A 20,708-nucleotide genomic window follows, 5' to 3' on the forward strand; every position below is an offset into this window, starting at 1 on the left:
CGTGCCACCAACTGGTTACCCAAAACAACTGCTCAGTCATGGGGTCTACACAAGAATTAAGCCTTTAGCCATATGGTTTTACATCAAAACTAACAAATGGAGAGCGACTGAAAAAAGGGATACAGCCCAGATTTAGCAGAGTAGGTTGCATTTAAACTGCAACATTCACTCCTGGTATTACTCTAAACTGTTAAGTGCGAACACGACAGCAGTGGAAAACCACAAGGAATACACAGCAGCCAACTGCATTCACTCACAGAAAAGGATACTTTTCTGAGCTTTATATTTTTTGATAAAAACTTCTGCAGTTTCATATTTTACAGCATAATCACAGCTGAAAGATGCAACAAAAATATACAGCACCCTTTAAACAGGGTAGTCTTTAAAAGCTGCCATCAATGCAGCAGGAATGGAGAATCCATCTTGCAAGAGCAACTGTTCACCACAAGCCCATGACTGACTGGCACAACAAGTCTATCATTTCACTTATGGTATAGTCATCCCTTTGTCCAAGATGGTTAAATTATGATTCGGCTTTGACGCTAGCGTCCCATTTAATCTGAATCTGTAGTCTTCAACTTCTTTTTTTTCTTTTTCTTCTTCTTTTCACAAGTCTGCAGAAATAAAAAATGCAAATGCTTACAGACATGCAACACTATTCTAGCAAGTTAACTTCATACAAAAAATACATTGCATTTACATACATTAGCAAACTGCAGCCTAACACTGCAATGAATGGTTTCCCTAGACTGAAAGACTGTAGACACTAGTTCTAAGTTGTAATTCACTGAGCGCAATACCTGTACATACCTCCCCCCTTCAATGCAGACGTCAGCTAGTACAGTCAACCTGCTGTCAGATTAACCATCCAAGACAACTCTCACACTCTTTCGATGGGCTTGAGCCCAATTTCTTCCATTACCAAGGATCTACACCTTCAACCAAAATCACCAGAATTTACTTGAAAGTAAATAAGTTATGTACTCACCATAACGTCCCATCTGAGTAGGTAAACTTATTTGGCAGCAACCTATGGGTCTTCAGATCAGAGCCAGCAGTTTACAACAGCTGAGATCAGAGCTCCAAGCTCCTCCTCTACCCATAATCCCCTGCCATCGCTACCTGACATCAGATAGAGTTTGCCTAATGCAAGACCTGCACCAAACAGCCAGTCTATGATCTGACCTCGATACAATTAGATGACAGAGTAATATAAACATCCGACGGTCAGGGGGAAGGAGGGGGGCGGTTGCTGCCAAATACCTACTCAGATGGAACGTTATGGTGAGTACATGGACATCAACCTATGGGACAGAGTCCCCAGCTACCTAAATCTTGGGAGGTCCTTATGGAAGGATGTTCCAGAGCACTGCAGAGCCAAAGGATGCTCTCCCTCTGGAGACCAGATCCAACTCATGATTTATAAGGTATGAGATGAAGCCCAAGTGGCTGCCAAACAAATTTCATCCAATGAGACTCTAGAACAAATGGCAGCAGAGGTGGAAATTGACCTAGTAGAATGGGCGTGGACCCCTTGGGGTGTGGGCCGGCCAGAACTTTCATATGCCAGTAGAATACACCAAAATCCACCTGGACAGTGTGACTTGAAACTGATTTCCCAAATTTAGATCTAGCAAATGAAATAAACAGCTGGTCCGATTGCCTATGACCAGCTGTTCTGTGCAAGCAGAAACGTAGTTGTCTATGAACATCAGAGTGCAACTTGTATTCGCCTTTGTTTTGGTAACTGGGGAAAAAAACACATGTAAATTAATAGTATGATATTTGACTTGGAAGCAATCTTAGAAAGAAGAGGGACTGGTCCAGAGGGATACTCTTGTCTTTACGAAAGGTCAAATACGGTGGCTTGGCGGAAAGGGCTTGAAGTTCAGAAGCCCTTCTGGCCAAAGTGATAGCGACGAGAAAAGCTGTTTGCCAGGATAATAGTTTAGGATCCACTGAAGCTGCAGACTCAAAGGGAGGAGCTATCAAAGCCTGGAGTACGAGCTGCAAATCCCAAGGAAGGACAACATCCTTCACCGGGGGGTCTTAGTAGGAAGGTACTCTTCAAAAAGGCCTTACACAATCTGGTTGAGATCAAAGGGCCTAGGTCACTCCCCACATAAGGTGAAATTGCTGCCAGCTGAACTGACTGGTCAAAAAGTCCTGACAAAGTCTTAACACCACAGGCAGAGCCGTAAAGGGGTCTAAGCTTTGCTGCTCCGCCCAGAGAACCGGTTCCATTTGCTATCATAAAGCCTTCTACTAGACTGCTTGTGGGGCGCCACTAAGATAGCTTTGACTGGGGAAGAGACACTGGGAGCCCTAGCTAGGAAGTGGAACTAGAGCAACCAAGCCGTGAGCCTCAGATTGTCCAGATTCGGGATCGGAAGGTCTAACGGGTGCGAGATCAGATTCGGGATGGGATCCAGAATCCAGGGAGGATTCACTAGATGAGACCGTAGATAAGGGGAACCAAGCCTGACGAGGCCAGAATGGGGCAATGAGGATTATTCTGCTCCCCAGCCATCTGGCTTTCTGTAAGAACTGCAGCATTAGAGGAAGAGGAGGGTAAGCATAGAGGAGACTGGGCAGCCAAGCACGTACCCAGAGCGTCTCGGGGTATTAGAGCAAAGTAGTCACTGCACTTAAGTGTTTGAGGAAGAAGCGAAAGATCACAAGGTTGACCCCATTTAGAGAATATTTGTTTCGCTACTTCGGGATTCAGAGACCACTTGTACGGCAAGAGAATCGTGCGACTCAGTCTGTCCACTAGGATGTTGGACAGTCCCGGAATGTGCATCGCTATGAGAAAGCAGTTTGTGGAGATCGCCCATTCCCACACTCTCATGGCCTCTCAGCAAAGTGGATAGGACCTGGCTCCCCCTTGTTTGTCAATATACCAGACTACCGACATGTTGTCCGTCTGGACTACAATAGTCCCAATGGGAAGAAGGCTCAAGTGTTTGCAACGCCAACAGCACCGCCCTCATCTCTAGGACACAGATATGCATAGAGGTCTCCATGTGGTCCCACGTGCCTTGGACTGTCCTGCCTAGACAATACCCCCCCCATCCAAGGCAAGAGGCATCCGTGGTAACAGTGGTTAGGGGATGGGGCATAGCAAAGGGCCGACCTTTGAGGAGGTCCAGGGACTGGAGCCACCACAGGAGGGCCTTCCTGCAAACCCTGCTGAGGCGAATGGGATGGTTTAGAGGGTAATGCAGAAGGACCATTGGACTTGGCGGGTCCACTGCAGGACCCTCATGTGCAAATGCACCATGGGCAGCAGGTTGATGGTAGCTGCCATCGACCCTAGGGCCATCAGGACCAGAGCTGAAGGAGCTGGGGATTAAGAATGGCCCGCACACGGAGTATCAGGGTTTGAAGCCTGTCTGAAGTCAAGAAGGCTAGGAGTCTGCTTGTATCCAATCTGGCCCCGATGAAGTCTGATTTGTGTTGGCAGAAGGGAAGATTTTTCTACATGGACTGTGGACCCCAGCCGGGGAGCTAGACAGAGGAAAGAGTCCCTGGCCGCGCAGAGTAGTTGCCTTGTGGGGGTGGTCAGGAGCCAGTCGTCCAGGTAGGGGAAGACCTGAATTCCCTGGAGTCCCAGGTGGGCCGCTATCGACAAAACCTTGGTAAACACTGTGGGGGCTGTGGTGAGACCAAAGGGAAGGTCCCTGAATTGGTAATGGCTGGCTCCTAGCCGGAAGTGGAGGAACCTCCTGGAGAGTCTGTCCATCAAGATGTGGTAGTATGCATCCTTGAGGTCTATAGGAGCACATCCCAGTCATTCTCCTGCAAGAGGGGGAGAATAGATTGAAGTGTGACCATCCGGAACTTTTACTTGGTTACTGACAAGTTCAAGAAGGATAGAGAGGATTGGGCTCAAGTCCTCAGTCTTTTTTGGCACCAAGAACTTGGAGTAAAAGCCCGATCCAAACTGGTCCGGGGGGGACGTGCTGAATGGCTCTTTTCTAGCAACTGCTGGATTTCCACAGTCGCGACATCCCTCTGATGGGGGGGCATCAGGGAGGAATCTGGGATTGTGAGGAGGATGAAGAAACTGGATTTGGTAACCCTGGATATGATACGAAGCACCCAGCGATCTGTCGTGATGGACTCCCAAGCTGCCTCGAAACCCCCCCCCCCGACTGCCTTTAGAGTGGAACAGTCGGGTAACCCCTCAGGGTTGCTGCGTGGGCCGATCAGAGAGATTCTCTGGACCCAAAACTCCTCTGCCCCCCCCCCTGCCCCTAGGGTGGCATCCACCCTGTCCTCTGCCTCTGAAGGACTGGGTGTCCAGAGCGTCATGGGACTGTTGCAACTTCTGGAACCACCCACATCTTCTGTCCCTATTGGTTCTTTCTTTGAGAAAGACCTCTGGGGAGCAGAGAAGCAGACTGACAGCGTCATGGGACTGTTGCAACTTCCGGAACCACCCACATCTTCTGTCCCTATTGGTTCTTTGAGAAAGACCTCTGGGGAGCAGAGAAGCAGACTGATGGCAGACCACGGCTCCCTGTCCTTCTCGCTCTCGACTAACATTTCGCCAAAGAGAGCAGAACCATCGAATGGGGCATTAGCGAACGACTCCTTAAAGGGTCGTGTGAAATCAGTGGAGCCACGCCTGTTGCCTCATGACACCCGCTCCGCTAGCTCTAGTGGCTCCTTCCGTAGCATGGGATAGTAGCCACATAGAGGTATTAGAAATAGACCTAAGAGTGGCCATTCGGGTAGAGTACAACTGTTTGTCCTCTGCTGACATGGACTCCAGGGGCGACCCAGCGTAGACTCTAGCTGAACTAAAGACTCACTTCCCAAGGCGGTCCATCGCCAGAGACTCCTTGCTAGGAGGATGGACAGAGGGACTTTCTTGGGCCAGTTCCCTCTTGGTGGCTGCCGCCACCAACATGGCATCTACCGGGGATCCCTTACTCCAGTGCACTCTGCCAGAGAGGGGACTAAGTATCCTACCAGGTCTCTTCGGGACGGGCTCCAGTGTCCAGCTCCTTCCACGCCCTGGTAGTGATCAGGTCTACCAGGGGGTTGGCTGGAGGGGACACCCAAGAGGTAGACGGGCCTGCTTCAAACACCTCCAGGAACACAGACTCGTCCAAGGTAGGCTTTGGGGCGGCCAACCCTCCCCTTAATCTGAGCATCTCCATGATGTCTCCAAAGGAGACCTTCGGGGGAGTGATCTTGGGGAGCCTTCTCCTTCCTCCAAATCTGTCTCCTCTGTAGGACTCAGGGGAGTCCAAGTGCCTCCTTTTGCACTTGAGGGACCTCCGAGGGGGGCTGTCCGAGGAGGCCTCACCAGGCTCATCTTGTCCCAACAAGGGAACTACCTGGGACGTTCAAGCAGGTTGTCCCTGGGGCCAGGTGATAGAAGTCAGAACCAACTGAGAGGGAGTGCGGGGTGGAGCAGTAGCGGTGGCCAGGGGCCTGGAATCCCTAGACAAAGCCCTCTCCACCACGCCGAAAGCCAAAGGAGAGCTGCTCTCTGGCATCTGAGAGCAAACCCTCCCTCCGATCCGACGAGGGAATCTGGGCCGGAGTCGACACTATCTGATCCAATGGGCCAGTATGCTCAGACCTGGATGGAGCCGAAGGCACACTGACACCCTCAGATCCGAAGCTCAGCTCGCTCAGATCCGCCAAAAAGGGACCCAACAGACTCAAGGGCGCTGTCGACGCAGACATGTCCCCAACTACAACGCCACTCTGCTCAGAGGACTCCAAACACAGGAAGCGGGTTGGAGAAGGAGCGATCGGGGTGAAAAAGGGGGTCGAGCTCCCAGGAGCACTCCCATCTGCAGTTGGGCCTGGAGGAATCTTATCTGGTACAAATCTGCGTCCGTTCAGCTTTTGGTCGACCTAGATGGAGGCCACCGAGGAGGGACGGAGTGCCGCCCCGATGACAGAGCCTCCTCCTCCTCCGTTCCCGGTGAGAAGCAAGGTGACCGGAGCCGGGAAGGAGAATGATCGGAGGTCTTTGAGGGAGAAGCCCGCTTAGCTGGCGGGGCCGATGTAGAGGCCCTCGGCCCACCGCTTGTGGTGCTTCTCCCTGCGCTTCTCTTTTCTGGCTTCCCTATCCACCTGGCCCAAGGTGGGAGATTGAGTCCCGGCCAGGGGAAGGGAAGCAGTCGTGGGTACTGAAGTGCCCTGGGGTTGAACACTGCAGAAATAGTGCAGCCAGAGAGGAGAGGTGTTCAATCCCAAGGCACAACACGCACAGAGTGTGGCCATCCACTGGGGATAGCTTATGGCCACACTCTGTACATTTAGAAAAAAAAATGTCTTTGGGACCTCAGACATTATACTAAGAAAAGGACACACCCCAACGCTCTCACAGGGGGGGATAAGCTAAATTAAAATTTGTAGAGAAAAACTATGAGGGGATGCTAAACACTCACACTTTCTGACAGGAAAGTAAAAGAAAAAGAGCAAGAGACCACCGATGCCTGGAACTCAAAAGATCAAGCTGCTGGCTTCAACCGCGGCAAACTAGATCTGAGGTCAGGTAGGGATGGCAGGGATTATGGGCAGGGGAGGAGCTTTGATCTCCAGTGTTGGAAACTGCCGGCTCGGATCAGAAATGGATCCGAAGACCAATAGGTTGATGCCCAAATGAAGTTAACTACTTCAGATCATGCATTAGTTCCACACCCCAAACTTAAGACATTAGGGGATGGTATTTATGACGGGGAGGGTCCCAGTAAAGCACTAAAGCTTGGTGACATATGATGGGGCAATCAATAGCTACTGCACAAATAATCATATGTTAAATCAAAGCAACTACAGGGATAAATAAACAATTTAAACAACTTTCCCAAATTGACCCAAAGGGCAACTGATCAGGACTTGTATACAAAGGGTCATTGTCTAGTGGCCATTTCCTCATCTTTCTTCCCTTGATGGGAGTCCCACTCTCTCTAGGCTAGAGGGCATAACCTGCTCATTTAATCACCAGGGACAGGAATAAGCAGGGAGACCCAACTGTGTATGGCAGAAAGGGGTACCCATCCCCACTTTGGGAGGATAGCAAGAGAAAGCAAATGAGAGGGAAAAGATTCTGCAACAGTAAAGATATTAATCTAGATTCAAGATGTTGTAGAGCTACCGGCCATGTTCTTAGTGCTTCGTTGCTCTAATTACTCTTCGGAAGATTCTCAGTGCACTACAGGGATGCATGGCTGAAAAGACTAAGGGGCAGAAAAAAGCCCCTGCAAAAGTGAGGCAACCCCCCCCCCCCGGCCCAAAACCGCACCAGCTGCTGAGCTGGCGCTCCAAGGAAGGAGGCAATAACTGTCTTTAGCCCTAGGGGTGTGTCATGTTACTTCACTGCTTCCACAAGGTTTAGAGTAAAAAGCAAATGGAAGGCCACTTATGATGGATTTGCACCATTCAATGGATTTAAATCTTCAAACTTTCTCTTACCCCTAACAGTTCAACAAACAAGTGTACTATCCTGTTCCTAACCCAGGCAAATTTGCTTTCCACACATGAAAATTTAGGGATAAAATAACTTGCATAAATGTCTCTTCCATGTCGTATTCTTAGTCTGGGATTCCCTGCCTCAGGCGACCCAAATGCCAAAAGCTTAAGCCTGGCTGCTGTACGTGTGTGGGATGTCATATGTAGGGCACTAAACCAGAGACCTTAAATGCGACATCTGCAGGCAAGAACTTCAGAACTTAAATGCACAGCCGGACACAGTCCAGTAGAGCCAAATGTCAACAAGTGCAAGGTGCCATTTACTGCCTAGTCTGACCGTAGTCTACAGGGTGCCTTTTAGACAGGTAAACAGGAAAAGGGGAATAGGGGTGTGTGTGGATACTGCACCATGGAAGAGAAGGACATGGTACAGTTGGGTACACTTACCATAAAATGTAGATGTTGAGTGTATTCACTGTTGCAGGCATCACATTTGGGTTATCTGCTTGCAGTAGCCCTCAGTCTGCCCAATTAAAGTCTTGGGTCCTGCGTCGGTTGCCATCTTCAGTGACGTCAGGGGTATAAAACATGCAGCAGACACCATTACATGAGGTTTTCTTGCCCCAGATGCCTCCAAGGGGGAGCAATTAAATATATAAAAACATAAGGTTATACCTCCAACAAAAAAGCAAATGCACCAAAAAGCTTTTAAGCATAGTAAAAGGAGAGTAGAGATAGCCAAAATTCAGGGGACTGGCAGGAGGGTAACCAGGACTGCAACAGTGAATACACTCTGAACATCTACATTTATGGTAAGTGTACACAATACTATGTTCTTAGTGTTTCACTGCTGCAGTCAATCACATTTGGGTAGATTCTCAAAGCTAACTCCAGGTAGCAGCTTCAAGGATGTCCCTGGTAGGGACACCTCTGAGAAAGGTTGTAGAGGTAGACGCAGCCCTGGTTGACTGAGGTCTGATCCTCAGTGGGATAGGTTTTCCATTAGTGCTTGTAGCAGAAATGAATGCAATGGCCTATCCATTTGGAAGTTGGATCCTTTGAAATAGCCTTCCCCTCTGCCCCTGCAGCAAACGCCACCAGCAGTTTAGATTTCCTTTGAGGTTTAGTCCTGTCCAAGTAGAATCTAAGTTGGCTGTGCACATCTAGATAGTGCAGTTCCCCTTTGTTCTGTGCATTAGTAAACAAGGTTGGCAAATGAATGGACTGATTTAAGGGCCACACTGGACACCACCTTGGGCATAAAGGAGGGATTGGTCCCGAAGGACAACCTGTCCGCATGAAATATGAAAAAGCTCCACTGCCATAAGGGCCTGTAATTCAGATACCCTTCTTGCTGAAGTGATTTAAAAGGAAAGCAGTTTTCCAAGTAAGGAATTAAGTCTGCAGTAGCAGCTGGCTGGAAAGGAGGAAGAGAGTTTCTCGAATACAAAGTTAAGGTCCCAGGTTGGAGTTGGAGCTCTCCTGGGCGGTCGTAAATTTGTGGCCCCTCTGGAACTGCTTGAGCAGTGGATGAAAGAAATGGGGAGGTTTTGCGGTGAGCCGAAATAGCGGAGGCATAAATTTTGATGAAGACAGGCCCCTGTGATGCATCTCCGTTAAGTATTGGCAAATCTGAGGCAAATTGGGCACAGCTATGCTCATCCCTTGAGAGGAGTTCCAGGCACAGAAGAATTTTCCATTTTTCAGCATAAGATTTTCTAGTACTAGGCCTCCTTGCCTCTAAAATGATTACATCCCTCAGGAAACCGTGATGGTTAAGGAGAAATTGGGTAATTAGCCAGGCTGCTAGGTTCAGTGTGTGAAGCAGAGGGTGCAGAATCTGGCTCTCCTGCTGAGACAATGAAGTAAGAGTCTGAGGCAGGTGCCATGGGGCCAACAGTGACACTGTGCAAGAGGGGGTACCAGTTTTGGCAGCGCCAGTCCAGTGCAATCAACTGTCCTTGGTTTGATCTTTAGTAGTACTTTGGAGAGCAGAGGAAAGGCATACCCCCAGCTGAAGGACAGAGCATCCACTTTCCAAGCTGGGTTGTGGCGAGTTCCTTGTGCAAAATTTGTCCAACTGATAGTTCTTGGGGGGGGGGGGGGCAAACTAGTCTGTATCTGGGCTCCCCCATTTGCTTGTCAACATGTTGAAAATCTTTTGTTCCACTTTCCACTCATGTGGGTCCATGAGGTTTCTGCCTAGTCCACCTGGCAGGAATTGAGCTTTTAGATGCACTTGGTAGCTCAAGGGTGTGTTCCACAATGCCATGGCTAGTCTGCAGAGGTACCCACCTGCTGGTTTTATGTACCACAGTGGTGGTGTCCATCCTTACCATTAATTGTCCTGGAAGAATGTGGTCCTTGAAGGCTGTACGAGCATTCTGTACAGCTAACAAGTTTTTTGACCGCTATGCAAGTCCATTTGCCCTAAATGCACTTCCCTGCCAGGTGAGCCCCCCATGCATATAGTCTGCTGCTTCAGTTAGGGTTTGGGCAGCAGGGGGTAGTGTGAATGGTAGTCCCTTGTTTTGGTAGCAGGCCTCTGCCCACCAAAGGAACTCTAGGCGTAGGCAAGGTACAATAGGAATCATTGCTTCTAAATCCTGAAAATGTTGACACCATAGGCTTTTTAAATACCATTGTAGTTTCCTCATATGCAGCCTTGCATATGAAATCAGAAGAATGTAGGAGGCCATGAACCCCCAAGGCTTAGTATTTGCCTTGCAGAGTGTTTTTGTGGCCACGTGTCTGAAGTAGGTTGTCAAAATGAATTTGTTTCTCTGGTGTGAGAACAGCCATCTGGGAAGTTGTATTCAAGCTTGCTCCCAGGAATATGATTTGTTGACAAGGTACCAGGTGCGATTTCCTTAGTTTATGGTGTATCCCAGACAAGTTGGCACCCTTTGTACAAAGTGGCTTTCTGCCCGAATTAAACGATCGTCCAGGTATGGAAATATTTGAATATTTATTTGCCTGCAAAATGTGATGACTGTGGCAAGTACTTTGTGAATACCATGGGTGCAGTAGATAAGCCAAAGGGCAGTGCAGAGAACTGTTAGTGATTGTAGCCTGCTTTGAAGCGTAGGTATCTTCTGCAAGATTCCCTGATTGGGATGTGCAGGTATGCTTCCTTTAGAGTGTTACCATCCTGGCATCTTTTCCTAGCATAGGGAGCAAATGAAGAGTCAGCATCTTGAATTTTGGAATCCCCAAAAAGGTGTTGAGTAGACAGGTCCAGAATAGACAACAAGAATAGTCTCTTCTGGGTACCAGGAAAGATCTTGGAGTAGAAACTGTTCTTCCTCTTCTGGTACAGTTTGAATAGCCTTTATGTTTAAAAGAGAGAATATTTGCTTTTGAGCCTCTACCCACTGATTTGGGGGTAGATCTGGCCAACCTTTTTGGCGTTGGTAATGTGTGGAAGTGAAATCTGTATCCTTGAGACATCTGTCCTGGTTAACGAGTTCCCAGTTTCTGGCCTACAGACCAATCTTTCCCCCTAAAGGAGGGGGGGGGGGGGTCCACATATCTGGGTTTGGATTGAGAAGGCCTGGAAGGAGCCAGAAAGGACCAATTCTTACAGGGCCAATATGCCTACTACATCTTGGAGGCTGAACTTGAAATCCAACAGTTAAATCTTCCATCCTTTTAAGAGCTTCCTCAGCTTTGTTGCCAAACAGGCGGTCCCGATTTACGGGACCAACAGTTTAGCTTTAACATGATCAGGCAAAGACTGCTCCTTAAGCCAAGCATGCCTTCAGAGTACAGACCCAGTGACAGCAGCCCTGCAAGAGGCCTCTAAAGAAATCAAACCCACATTGCAAAGTAACCTGTTCAGCAGAATGCATTAAATCTTGTAATTCCTTACTTTCAGCACAGTCAGGAATAAACATTTCTGTTTAACCAATCCAATATGTTGTTGATACTTTGAAACTTGACAGTTTAAGGCCCCAATGGCCAAGGTTGCAGAAGTGTAAGCTTTAGTTGAAGACATTGATTCGGAGACTCGAAAACCAGCACTTGCTAACTGCTTTTGCTTTGGGCACCGCACAGCAAGAAAGACTGATGTAATGGCATCGGCTGCATGTTTTATACCCTAGACGACCTGATATTACAGAAGGGACAGCAACCGACGCAGGACCCAAGACTTTGTTAATCAGGCCGACTGAGGGCTACTGCAAGCAGACAACCCAAATGTGATGACTGCAACAGTGAAACACGAAGAACATCTGATAGTGCATGTAGCCTGCTTTGCAAGCGTAGGTATCTTCTGCAAGAGTCCCTAATTAGGATGTGCAGGTATGCTTTCTTTAAATCTAGTGTTGCCAAGCAGGCGTCTCTGCCTAGCATAGGAAGCAACTGAAGAGTTAGCATCTTGAATTTTGGAATCAACAAAAAGGTGTTTAGAGTAGACCAGGTCCAGGATAGGATGCCGTGAATAGTCTTTTCAGGGCACAAAGAAGAGTCTCTAGTAGAAACCTTGTCCCTTTTCTGGTACCAACTGAATAACCCCCAAGCTTGAGAAGCTTGAGAGAAAGTACCTTCTTTTGGGCTTCTGCCCACTGATTTGGGGATAGATCTGACCACCCGCTTGCTGTTGGTAACGCGTGGAAGTGAAATCTGCATCCCTGGGACACTATTTAAACCCCATTTGCCCTGGGTAAGGAGTTCCCAATTCTTGGCATGAAGAGCAATCTCCCTCCCCCAAAGGGCAGTCAGTTGAGAAGTGCTTGGAAGTTTTAAAAAGTCAGACAGTTTACCATGTGGGGGTTGTTTAATACTCTCAGATTTGGAAGTGGAGACCCCCCCCCACTGCTTAGTCCTGTGCATACCATGGGACTGAAGCCTGGGAGCTCTGCTGAATCTGGGTTTGGATTGAGGTCTGAAGAAGCAGAAAAGGACCAATTCTTGGAAGGGCAATGGCTACCACACCTTGGAGGTTGTACTTGTAAAAAACAGTTTGCATGGATTTAGCCTTTTCCTCCATATTTTTTAAGAACTTCTGTCTTGTTGCCAAACAGGCAGTCCTGGTTTAAGGGAGCATCCATTAATTTCACTTTAACATGATCTGGCAAGGATTGCTCCTAAAGCCAAGCATGCCTTCTAAGTACAGACCCAGTTACAGCAATCCTGCAAGATGCCTCTAATGAATCAAAATCACATTGCAAAGTATGTTTTCCAACCTGTTCAGCTGAACGCAGTACATCCTTATTTTTTTAGTACAATCAGGAATCATTTTCTGATTAAGCAATCCAATAATATGCTGCCGATACAACACATGAAAGTGGCAGCTTAAGGTCCCAATTGCCAAAGTTGCAGAAGTGTATACCTTCTTACCCAATCTATTCAGCGCCCTAGAGTATTTTTGGGGGGGGGGGGGGATTTTTGGCAGTAGTAGCTTTAATGCCCTTGGGTCCCTGTGAAATGGTCTCAGGATCCACGGTAGGATTTTTGAAAAGTAACTTGAAAGTCAGGAACCCTGAAATATCCACTAGGTTTTCTGGGAGCAGGAGGAAGAGTCAAGGGCCAAGCTAGATTCCTAAAAGGCATCGTCTAGTACAGGAGGTATGGCTAAAGGCCGGTGCTGGGGCAGGAGTAAAAAATCCCTATTAGAATCTGAGAAATCCTGACTTTCCCCAACGAAAATGCTCCCCGAGAGTATACAAGGTTTCAAAAGAGAAAATCTCTGGGGGAGAAGCAGAGGGAATAGAGTCCTCAGCATCAGAATCCTCAAGTAGAAGGGTAAATCCTGGTCAGAGGAAACAGAAAATTCAAAATCTTGGGTTGTTTAGGCATAGAGGCCTGACCATGTGGTCTGGGCGTCAGTTTTCTAGGGATGGTTCGAGATTTAGGTCTCAAAGAAGATGGCGGTTTAATACGCAAGTCAGTAGGCCTGAATACACCCTCAGAAGCTGGTGCTTGCAGTGGCTCCAGACCAATCCAAGGTAAAGAAATCCGCAGGTTCCACAGTTGAAGCATCTCGTGGCATACTGGACTCAGAATGGGTCTCAGCAAAGGCCTACAAATCTGAAGTAGCGGGTATCAGGGGCTGCGAAAGTGTCTCACCGAGTACCAGAAAACCGACTGGCTTAGAAGCATTGCCAGCAGCTTTGGACCTAGGCGGCCTATCTTTTGTGCTTTTTGGAATGTCTGTAATCAGATGGCTTACTGAAGACCCATCAGGATAGTTGAACCAAACGCCAAAATATTTAGAAGCAAAAATATGCAGACAACAGATAGTTTGGCTGAACAGTGAGGTACGTCGTGGTGAGGGCCTAGGCAAGGAATACAGTGCAAATGAAAGTCTTTGAGGTACTTGCTCTTAACCAGATGTCAGTAAATGTAAATAATTTCATTTCTTGTGGAATGCAAGAAAAAAAAATTCGCCAAACAGGGTACTTAGCTTTTAGTTGAAGACCTCTGTTCTGAAACAGAAATGAAAATTTCAGGAGTCGGCTGACCGGTACTTGCGAGCTGCTTCAGGCACCACACTGCAAGAAAGACTGAAGTAATGGCGCCGGCTGCATGTTTCATACCCCTGATGACCTGACGTCACAGAAGAGCAGCAACCGACACAGGACTCAAGACTGTTAATCAGGCCGACTGAGGGCCACCACATGCAGATGACCCAAATGTGATGACTGCAACAGTGAAACACGAAGAACATCTATGGTTATGGAAAGATTTTACACAACTATTCCATGTCCTTCTATTCCTATGTTACAGTATTCTTAGTGTGGGAGAGTGCCAGGAAGGGTAGAGGTACCAGATTTCAAAAAGCTCTGCAGAATTGCCCTAGCAAACCTTGCCCTGGCTCCGGAGACATGGTCCGATTTGTACTGCCTGGTGAAGAAAAAAAAAAAAAGAAAAAAAAGTGTATATGGGCCAGGTGGCTGCTTCCAGAATGGAGGCTGTGTCAAGGATACCACGGCCCTGGTAGAATGAAGCTCTTAATCCTGGAGTAGGTCATGGCAGGAGTAGCAAAAGCAGATTGTTTTGGAGACTGCCTTGCTCAGGGCTCTGGGTTGTGGGTTGGAAGGATACAAACAGTTGGTTGGATTTTTCTGATGGACTGTCTGTGCACATCCAGGGAATGGAGTATCCGCTCACTCTTGGTAGGAGGGGAAAAAAGTGGGCAGGAGAATGGATTGGTTTAAGAACAGTTTAACGTTTGGCATGAAGGAAAGGTTGGTGCGCAGGGGCACCCTATCCTTGTGGAAAGTAGTGTAGGGTGAGCAACCATGAGCTTGTAACAGACACCCTTCTAGCAGAGATAAGGGCCACCAGCAGTAGTCTTCCATGAGCACATTTGGAGTGTTTTAGCACTGGTTGGCTCGAATGGAGGCAGTATGAGTTTTTCCAGGATGAAGTTTGGGTCCCAAGGAGGTGGGATGTTTTTGGTCTGATGTGCAAGACCCCTTTCAGGAACAATTTAACATCCAGCCTGGCTAGAAGGGGTTCTAGTGGTAAGCAGGCAGAGGTTGCAGAGAGGTGGACTTCAGAGTCTGAAGGGCCAGCCTTACGTTCACACACACAAGAACTAGACCGGTATCCACTTGAAAGGGATCCCTGTGCCTATGGAGACACCACTTGGAGAAACTTTCCCATTCAGACATATAGGATCTCCTTTTAGTAGGTTTCCTAACCTCCCAGGACTAAAAGCACATCCTCAGTAGTGGTGTTTGAAAGGAATTAAGTTAATCACACAGTGTTGGACCAAACATCTGTAGGCAAGGGAGAATGAAATCCCTTTTGTGGGATTAGGTCCAGCTTTGTGTGGTAACTTGTGGTGATTGCCCTTGGCTAGTGAGAGTAGTAAGGGGAGTAGCTGCTGTGAAAGTGGTCATGGGATGTCTCTCCCTATGGGTGGGGAGATCCAGGACATGCAGTAACCATTTTGTAGTATGGGGAGGACCCACTTGTCGAGGTGAGATTGGTCCACCCAGAGAGGTAGTAAAAGGCTAGCTGACAGTGGTACACAGGCAGGTAGTCAGATGCTACTTGTCCGGTCTTGAAAGGGAGGTCTCTGGCTAAGGTTTTCCTTGTGGGCTTACGAGGCCTTGAAGGAGGGGTAGGATGACCGTGCTTCCTAAAACTTTTTGTTGGATAGTTTCTATGAAACTTAATTGGTGGAACCAGTAAATGTTTAAGGTCATGCATTTCTTTAAACTTTTTTTCTGCAGAGACTTGTAAAGGTCTGCTACTTTAGAACCAGAGTGCAGACTGTCCACAGAACCAGAGTGCAGACTGTCCACAGAACCAGAGTGCAGACTGTCCACAGAACCAGAGTGCAGACTGTCCACAGAACCAGAGTGCAGACTGTCCACAGAACCAGAGTGCAGACTGTCCACAGAACCAGAGTGCAGACTGTCCACAGAACCAGAGTGCAGACTGTCCACAGAACCAGAGTGCAGACTGTCCACAGAACCAGAGTGCAGACTGTCCACAGAACCAGAGTGCAGACTGTCCACAGAACCAGAGTGCAGACTGTCCACAGAACCAGAGTGCAGACTGTCCACAGAACCAGAGTGCAGACTGTCCACAGAACCAGAGTGCACTGTCCACAGAACATAAACGAGCAGACACAATCTGGCAGGGGTTGTAGGTGAAGCCAAGAGTAGCTGTGTAGGCCAGATGCTGATCTGGCAGACTATTCAGCAGCATTGTAGTGTCTGGTAACCTGGGGAGAGTGCAAACAGTGATGCTTTGGCAGGGAGTCTGGAATATGTCAGGTGTTTGGCGGCAAATTCTAAGGGGGACAAGGCACACCTGGCCATGCAAGTCTAATTTGTAGCTCTGAAGGCCAACGTAACCAAAGTAAAAATATTTTTGCCCAACTTGTTCTGTTTTACTGTCTTTCGGAGGGGGAATGGCGGTAGTAGGCAAGAGCTTGGAGGCCTTGTCCGTGGAGATTGAGGCTGGAGCAGCAGGTGGGCACTTAGCAGCATCAGGGATCTTGTACAGTGTCTGGAGCAGAAGGTTGGGAATCTGGGTAGGGATGCTGATGAGAAAGAATCTAGAGAGGCAGGCTGGACAGGAGGAACAGCAGATCGGCTGGGGGATTCCATTTAAATGAGGTCATATTTTTTGTACCTCAGTCATTTGAGGATTCCCATTTAAAAAAGTGTTGCTTCATTCTGCAAATAGTTTCTTTAAAAGCCTTCAAATGAGGAGGCGGGGTCCACCGATTTTTCCGCTGGGGCTTCGTATCCAAAGGAGGAAGATATCCCAGAGTCGTACGAAAGCGATTCCTCTGAGGAATCTGAAAGGACTTTCTCTTCCCTAGTGACTGTTTCTGTAGTCAGAGGCCTAGGGCTCAAGAGAGGAGGTGGTGTGAAATAGCCCTTAGTGCCATAAAAGCATTGAAAAGGCCTTGACTAAAAGCCTGCTAATCAGGCATATTTCGGTTGCAGGAGAAATTACCATGCTCTCCCCCTTTAGGGGGCCCAGCAGAAATGCTCTCCCCCCTTTAGGGGGCCCAGCAGAAATGCTCTCCCCCCTTTAGGGGGCCCAGCAGAAATGCTCTCCCCCCTTTAGGGGGCCCAGCAGAAATCTGGGTGGGCCTAGAAGCCAGGTACGTCTGATTTACTGCAAAGATCGGAGGTATCTGCCTGTTCCTCAAAAATGCAGGTTCCCCCCAGCATTGGAAACCAGCACCAGAATAGCCTCCGTGGATATTCTTGCCAGTGTCCTTAGAGGTACCGGCATTATCTGGAGCAGCTGATCCAGGTCCATGTCAGCCAAAGGCAGAGGATTGTTCAGAAGAGGCTCAGCAGTAAAAGCAGTCGTTCAACTGTCTCCAAAAAAAAAAAAAAAACACCCCAACGGGGTACTATCTTATTGAAAGAAATCCGGCATCAGCAGTAGCAGGAAATGTACAGTTACATACACTTGCCATAAATGTAGATGCCAAGAGTGTTTTCACTGTTGCAGTCATCACATTTGGGTTACCCCGGCCAGGGAAGCCCTTGGCTGGCCTAAATACCAGAGATAGTATTTCTGCATCAGTTGCTGCTTGAGGACTGATGTCAGTGGTATAAATTAAGGCAGCAGACGCCATTACATCAATTTTTCTTGCCCTAACCTGTCAGGAGCCACCAGGTTCTGGTGGAAGAACCCTACCAGTGGAAAATAAATACCTAATATGTCCCTTGTAAGAAAAAGGGAAAAGGTAATAAAGAAAGAGGGGGATGGAGGGAGGGGAAAAAAATCAGGAATGCAACAGTGAAGACACAAACATCTACATTTATGGTAAGGGTACACAACTGTATTATGTTTTTAGTGTTTCACTGTTGCAGCCACCACATTTGGGTAGATTCCCAAAGCTGAGGGAAAGGATGGAGGCAGTCAAGGAAGTTAGGGGCTTGCCCTGCAAGACTGCAAAGGCAAAGCCTGCCCTGGATTTGGAGGGAGGCAGGTGGTAATGCCTGGTTAAAGTGTGAACAGATGTCAAGGTGGCAGCCTCCAGATGTCCCTGGTGGGGACCCCTCTGAGGAAAGCCGCAGAGGTGGAGGCCGAGCGTGTCCTGACCCCAATGGGGGGAGGCTTGCCATGCTGTTTGTAGCAAAAATGGATGCAGTGAACTATCCATTTGGAAATGGATCGCTTGGAGATGGCTTTGCCTTCTGCCCCTGAAGCAAAGCTAACCGGAAACTGATCAGGACTAAACCCTTCAGAAAGTCTGTTCACATAGTATCAGAGCTGTCTGTGCAGAATCCTTTCCCCCTTGTTTTGGCGGTTAGGAAAGAAGGTGGGCAAATGAATGGACTGGTTTGAGAGCTACACTGGATACCACCTTGGGCATGAAGGATGGGTTTGTTTTGGATATCCTGTCTGCATGGAATTTGCAGCTCAAGACTCTTCTGGCTAAAGTGATGGCTAGGAGGAAGACAAGTCTTCCAGGAGAGAAATGTTAGCTCTGCAGAAGAAGCTGGTTTGAAAGGAGGCAGGGTGAGCTTTTCCAAGGCAAAGTGTGGGTCCCAAGCTGGTGTTTGTGCACTTCTGGGGGTCTCAAGCTGCTAGTCCCTCTGAGGAACTGTTTAATCAGAGGGTGTGAGAAAAGAGACTGCTCTGTGGGGAGATTAGCAGAAAGAGACATGAATCTTTAGAGGAGAAAGACCACTGTGTGAAGTAGGTCAGCTAATTAATCCAGGATGAGGGGCACGGTAGGCGGTGTCGTATTGGCCCCCTTAGCCTGGATCCAGTTGCAGAACCTTTTCCATTTATCTGCACAAGACATTCTGGTGCTAGGGTGTCTGGTCTCTCTGATAACATCCACAACCTGTTTACTGAGAATGGCAGATTAAAGCTGCCAGAGTGTCTCCAGTTGGGGGTGCATGAATCCCCCATCCCTCAGAGTTAGGTTTGGAATCTGAGGAATATTCCATGGGGGGGGGGGGGGTGTCAGGCTGCACAGCAAGGGGTTCCAGTGCCGTTTGGGCTAGTTGGCAGCTATGAGAAGGGTTCTTGGGTTTCCTCCCTTATTTTGAGCAGTACCCTGGGACTGACTGAGGTAGGGGAGGAAAGGCACAGAGTTTACCCAAGGGAAGGACAGGGCATTTACTTTCCAAGCTATGCTGTGATTCTCCCTGGTGCAAAGTTTGCAGAGTTGATGGTTGATGCGAGGCAAAGAGATAGATCTCTGGGGCCCCCCATTTCTGAGTCACTAGGAAGAGCTGCCAGTTGTGGGGGCCCAAAAGTTTTCAGTTTAACTGGTCTGCCAGGGAGTTGAGACACCCTGGTAGGTATTGTGCTAACGGGTGTATTTGCATGGATGAAGTGAACCAAATAGTCATGGCCAGCCTACACAGTGGGGTAGGAGTGAGTCCTTCCCTGCCTGACGTTACATCAGTGGTGGTCTGTTTTAAAATCAGGAGAACCCCTGGTCAAGGCCTGCTGCACAGCCATGTGCAGTGGGATTTGCTGTGGGTTCCACTGGCCCGGTATGCACCCAGAGCGGGCAGTCTGTGGAGAGGGTCTGGGCAGTGGGATGGAGAGGGCGGCAGTCCCTTACTATGGGGGCAGGCTGTTGCCCACCAAAGAAATTTTCAGGCAAGAAATAATAGGTAGAAGAGTTTCCAGTTCTTGTGTGTTGACACGAGAGGCTCTTTTGGTACCAATGAAGTTCCCTCATATGCAGTCTAGCATATGGAATGAGGAGTATGCAAGATGCCATGAACCTGAAGGCATGGAGGATGGGCCTGGCGGCCAGCTGAGAGAAGTAAGCAGACAGAAAAATTTGTTTCTCTGGTTAAAGTATGCCATCTGGGATGCTGTGCCCAGACTTCAGAAGATTCTCCTTTGGGTGGGTACACATTTGGAATTTGTGTACCTCAGGAGGTTAGTAGGTGTTTTACAAAGGCCAGATCTTTGAGCAGCTTTTCCTGGCAGTCTGCCTGAATGAGGCAGCCCATCTAAGTAAGGGTAAATCTGAATTTTTTTTTGTCTGCAAAAGGCAATGGCTGGGAGCCAGGCACTTTGTGAAAACTCAGGGAGCAGTAGATAGGCCAAAGGAAGAGCAGAAAAAGTGTTGAGATGCTGCCCTGAAGCAGAAATATTTTCTGCAGGACTCCCCGCTAGGAATGTGGAGGTAGGCCTCTTGGGTGGTCCAGGGTAGCTAGTCAAATGTCCTTGGACAGCACAGGTAGCAGCTGCTGTAGGATAAGCATTTTGGGATCACCAGGAAGGTGCTTAGGATGGGGGGGGGGGGGGGGGGGGACAGACAGAGAGAATATGAGGCACAATGTGCCCTGTTTTCTGGGCACCAGAAACTCTGTAGTAGAAGCCTTGGCATATCTGCTGTGCAGGAACGTGCTCTACTGCTCCCAAGGAAAGCAGGGAAAGGACTTTTGAGAATCTGTCCACTGACTTGGGGGTAGATATGGAAACATTTTTGGGGTTGGAACGGTGTGAACGGAGAATTTGTACCCCTGAGAGTCTGGCATATAGGAATAGAATGCAAGAAGCCATGAACCCCAGAGCTTGCAGGATTTTCCTTTCAGATAACTGGGGTCTGCTGGCTAGTTGAGAGAAGTAGGCTGTCAGGTAGGCTTGTTTTTCTGGTGTAAAGAAAGCCATCTGGGATACAGGCTTGCTCCCAGGAAAAACAATATTTTGCATGGGTAGGCTTGCTCCCAGGAAAAATAATTTTGCATGGGTACTAGTTTGGATTTCTTTTCACTGATTGTATAGCCCAGGGAGGTCAGTAGATACAAGGTCAAGTGCTTTAGCAGGTTTTCCTGACTGTCTACCTGAATCAGGCAGTC

General features: G+C 48.3%; 1 protein-coding gene across 3 annotated transcripts in view; it reads right to left on the reverse strand.

Annotated features, from left to right (window-relative positions):
• Positions 1–244: 244 nt before the first annotated feature.
• DKC1 (dyskerin pseudouridine synthase 1) overlaps positions 245–20,708 on the reverse strand; it is an 83,748-nt gene continuing 63,284 nt past the window's right edge. For all 3 annotated transcript variants that reach the window (XM_044057698.1, XM_044057697.1, XM_044057696.1), the window contains exon 15: positions 245–614. In XM_044057698.1, the coding sequence (XP_043913633.1) occupies positions 555–614 (60 nt within the window). In that variant the 3' untranslated portion in view covers positions 245–554. The remainder of the gene's footprint in view (positions 615–20,708) is intronic.

Source organism: Protopterus annectens, chromosome 15.part0 (assembly GCF_019279795.1).
Source record: "Protopterus annectens isolate FY-2018-M chromosome 15.part0, PAN1.0, whole genome shotgun sequence".
In the NCBI taxonomy this organism is placed as follows: Eukaryota; Metazoa; Chordata; order Ceratodontiformes; family Protopteridae; genus Protopterus; species Protopterus annectens.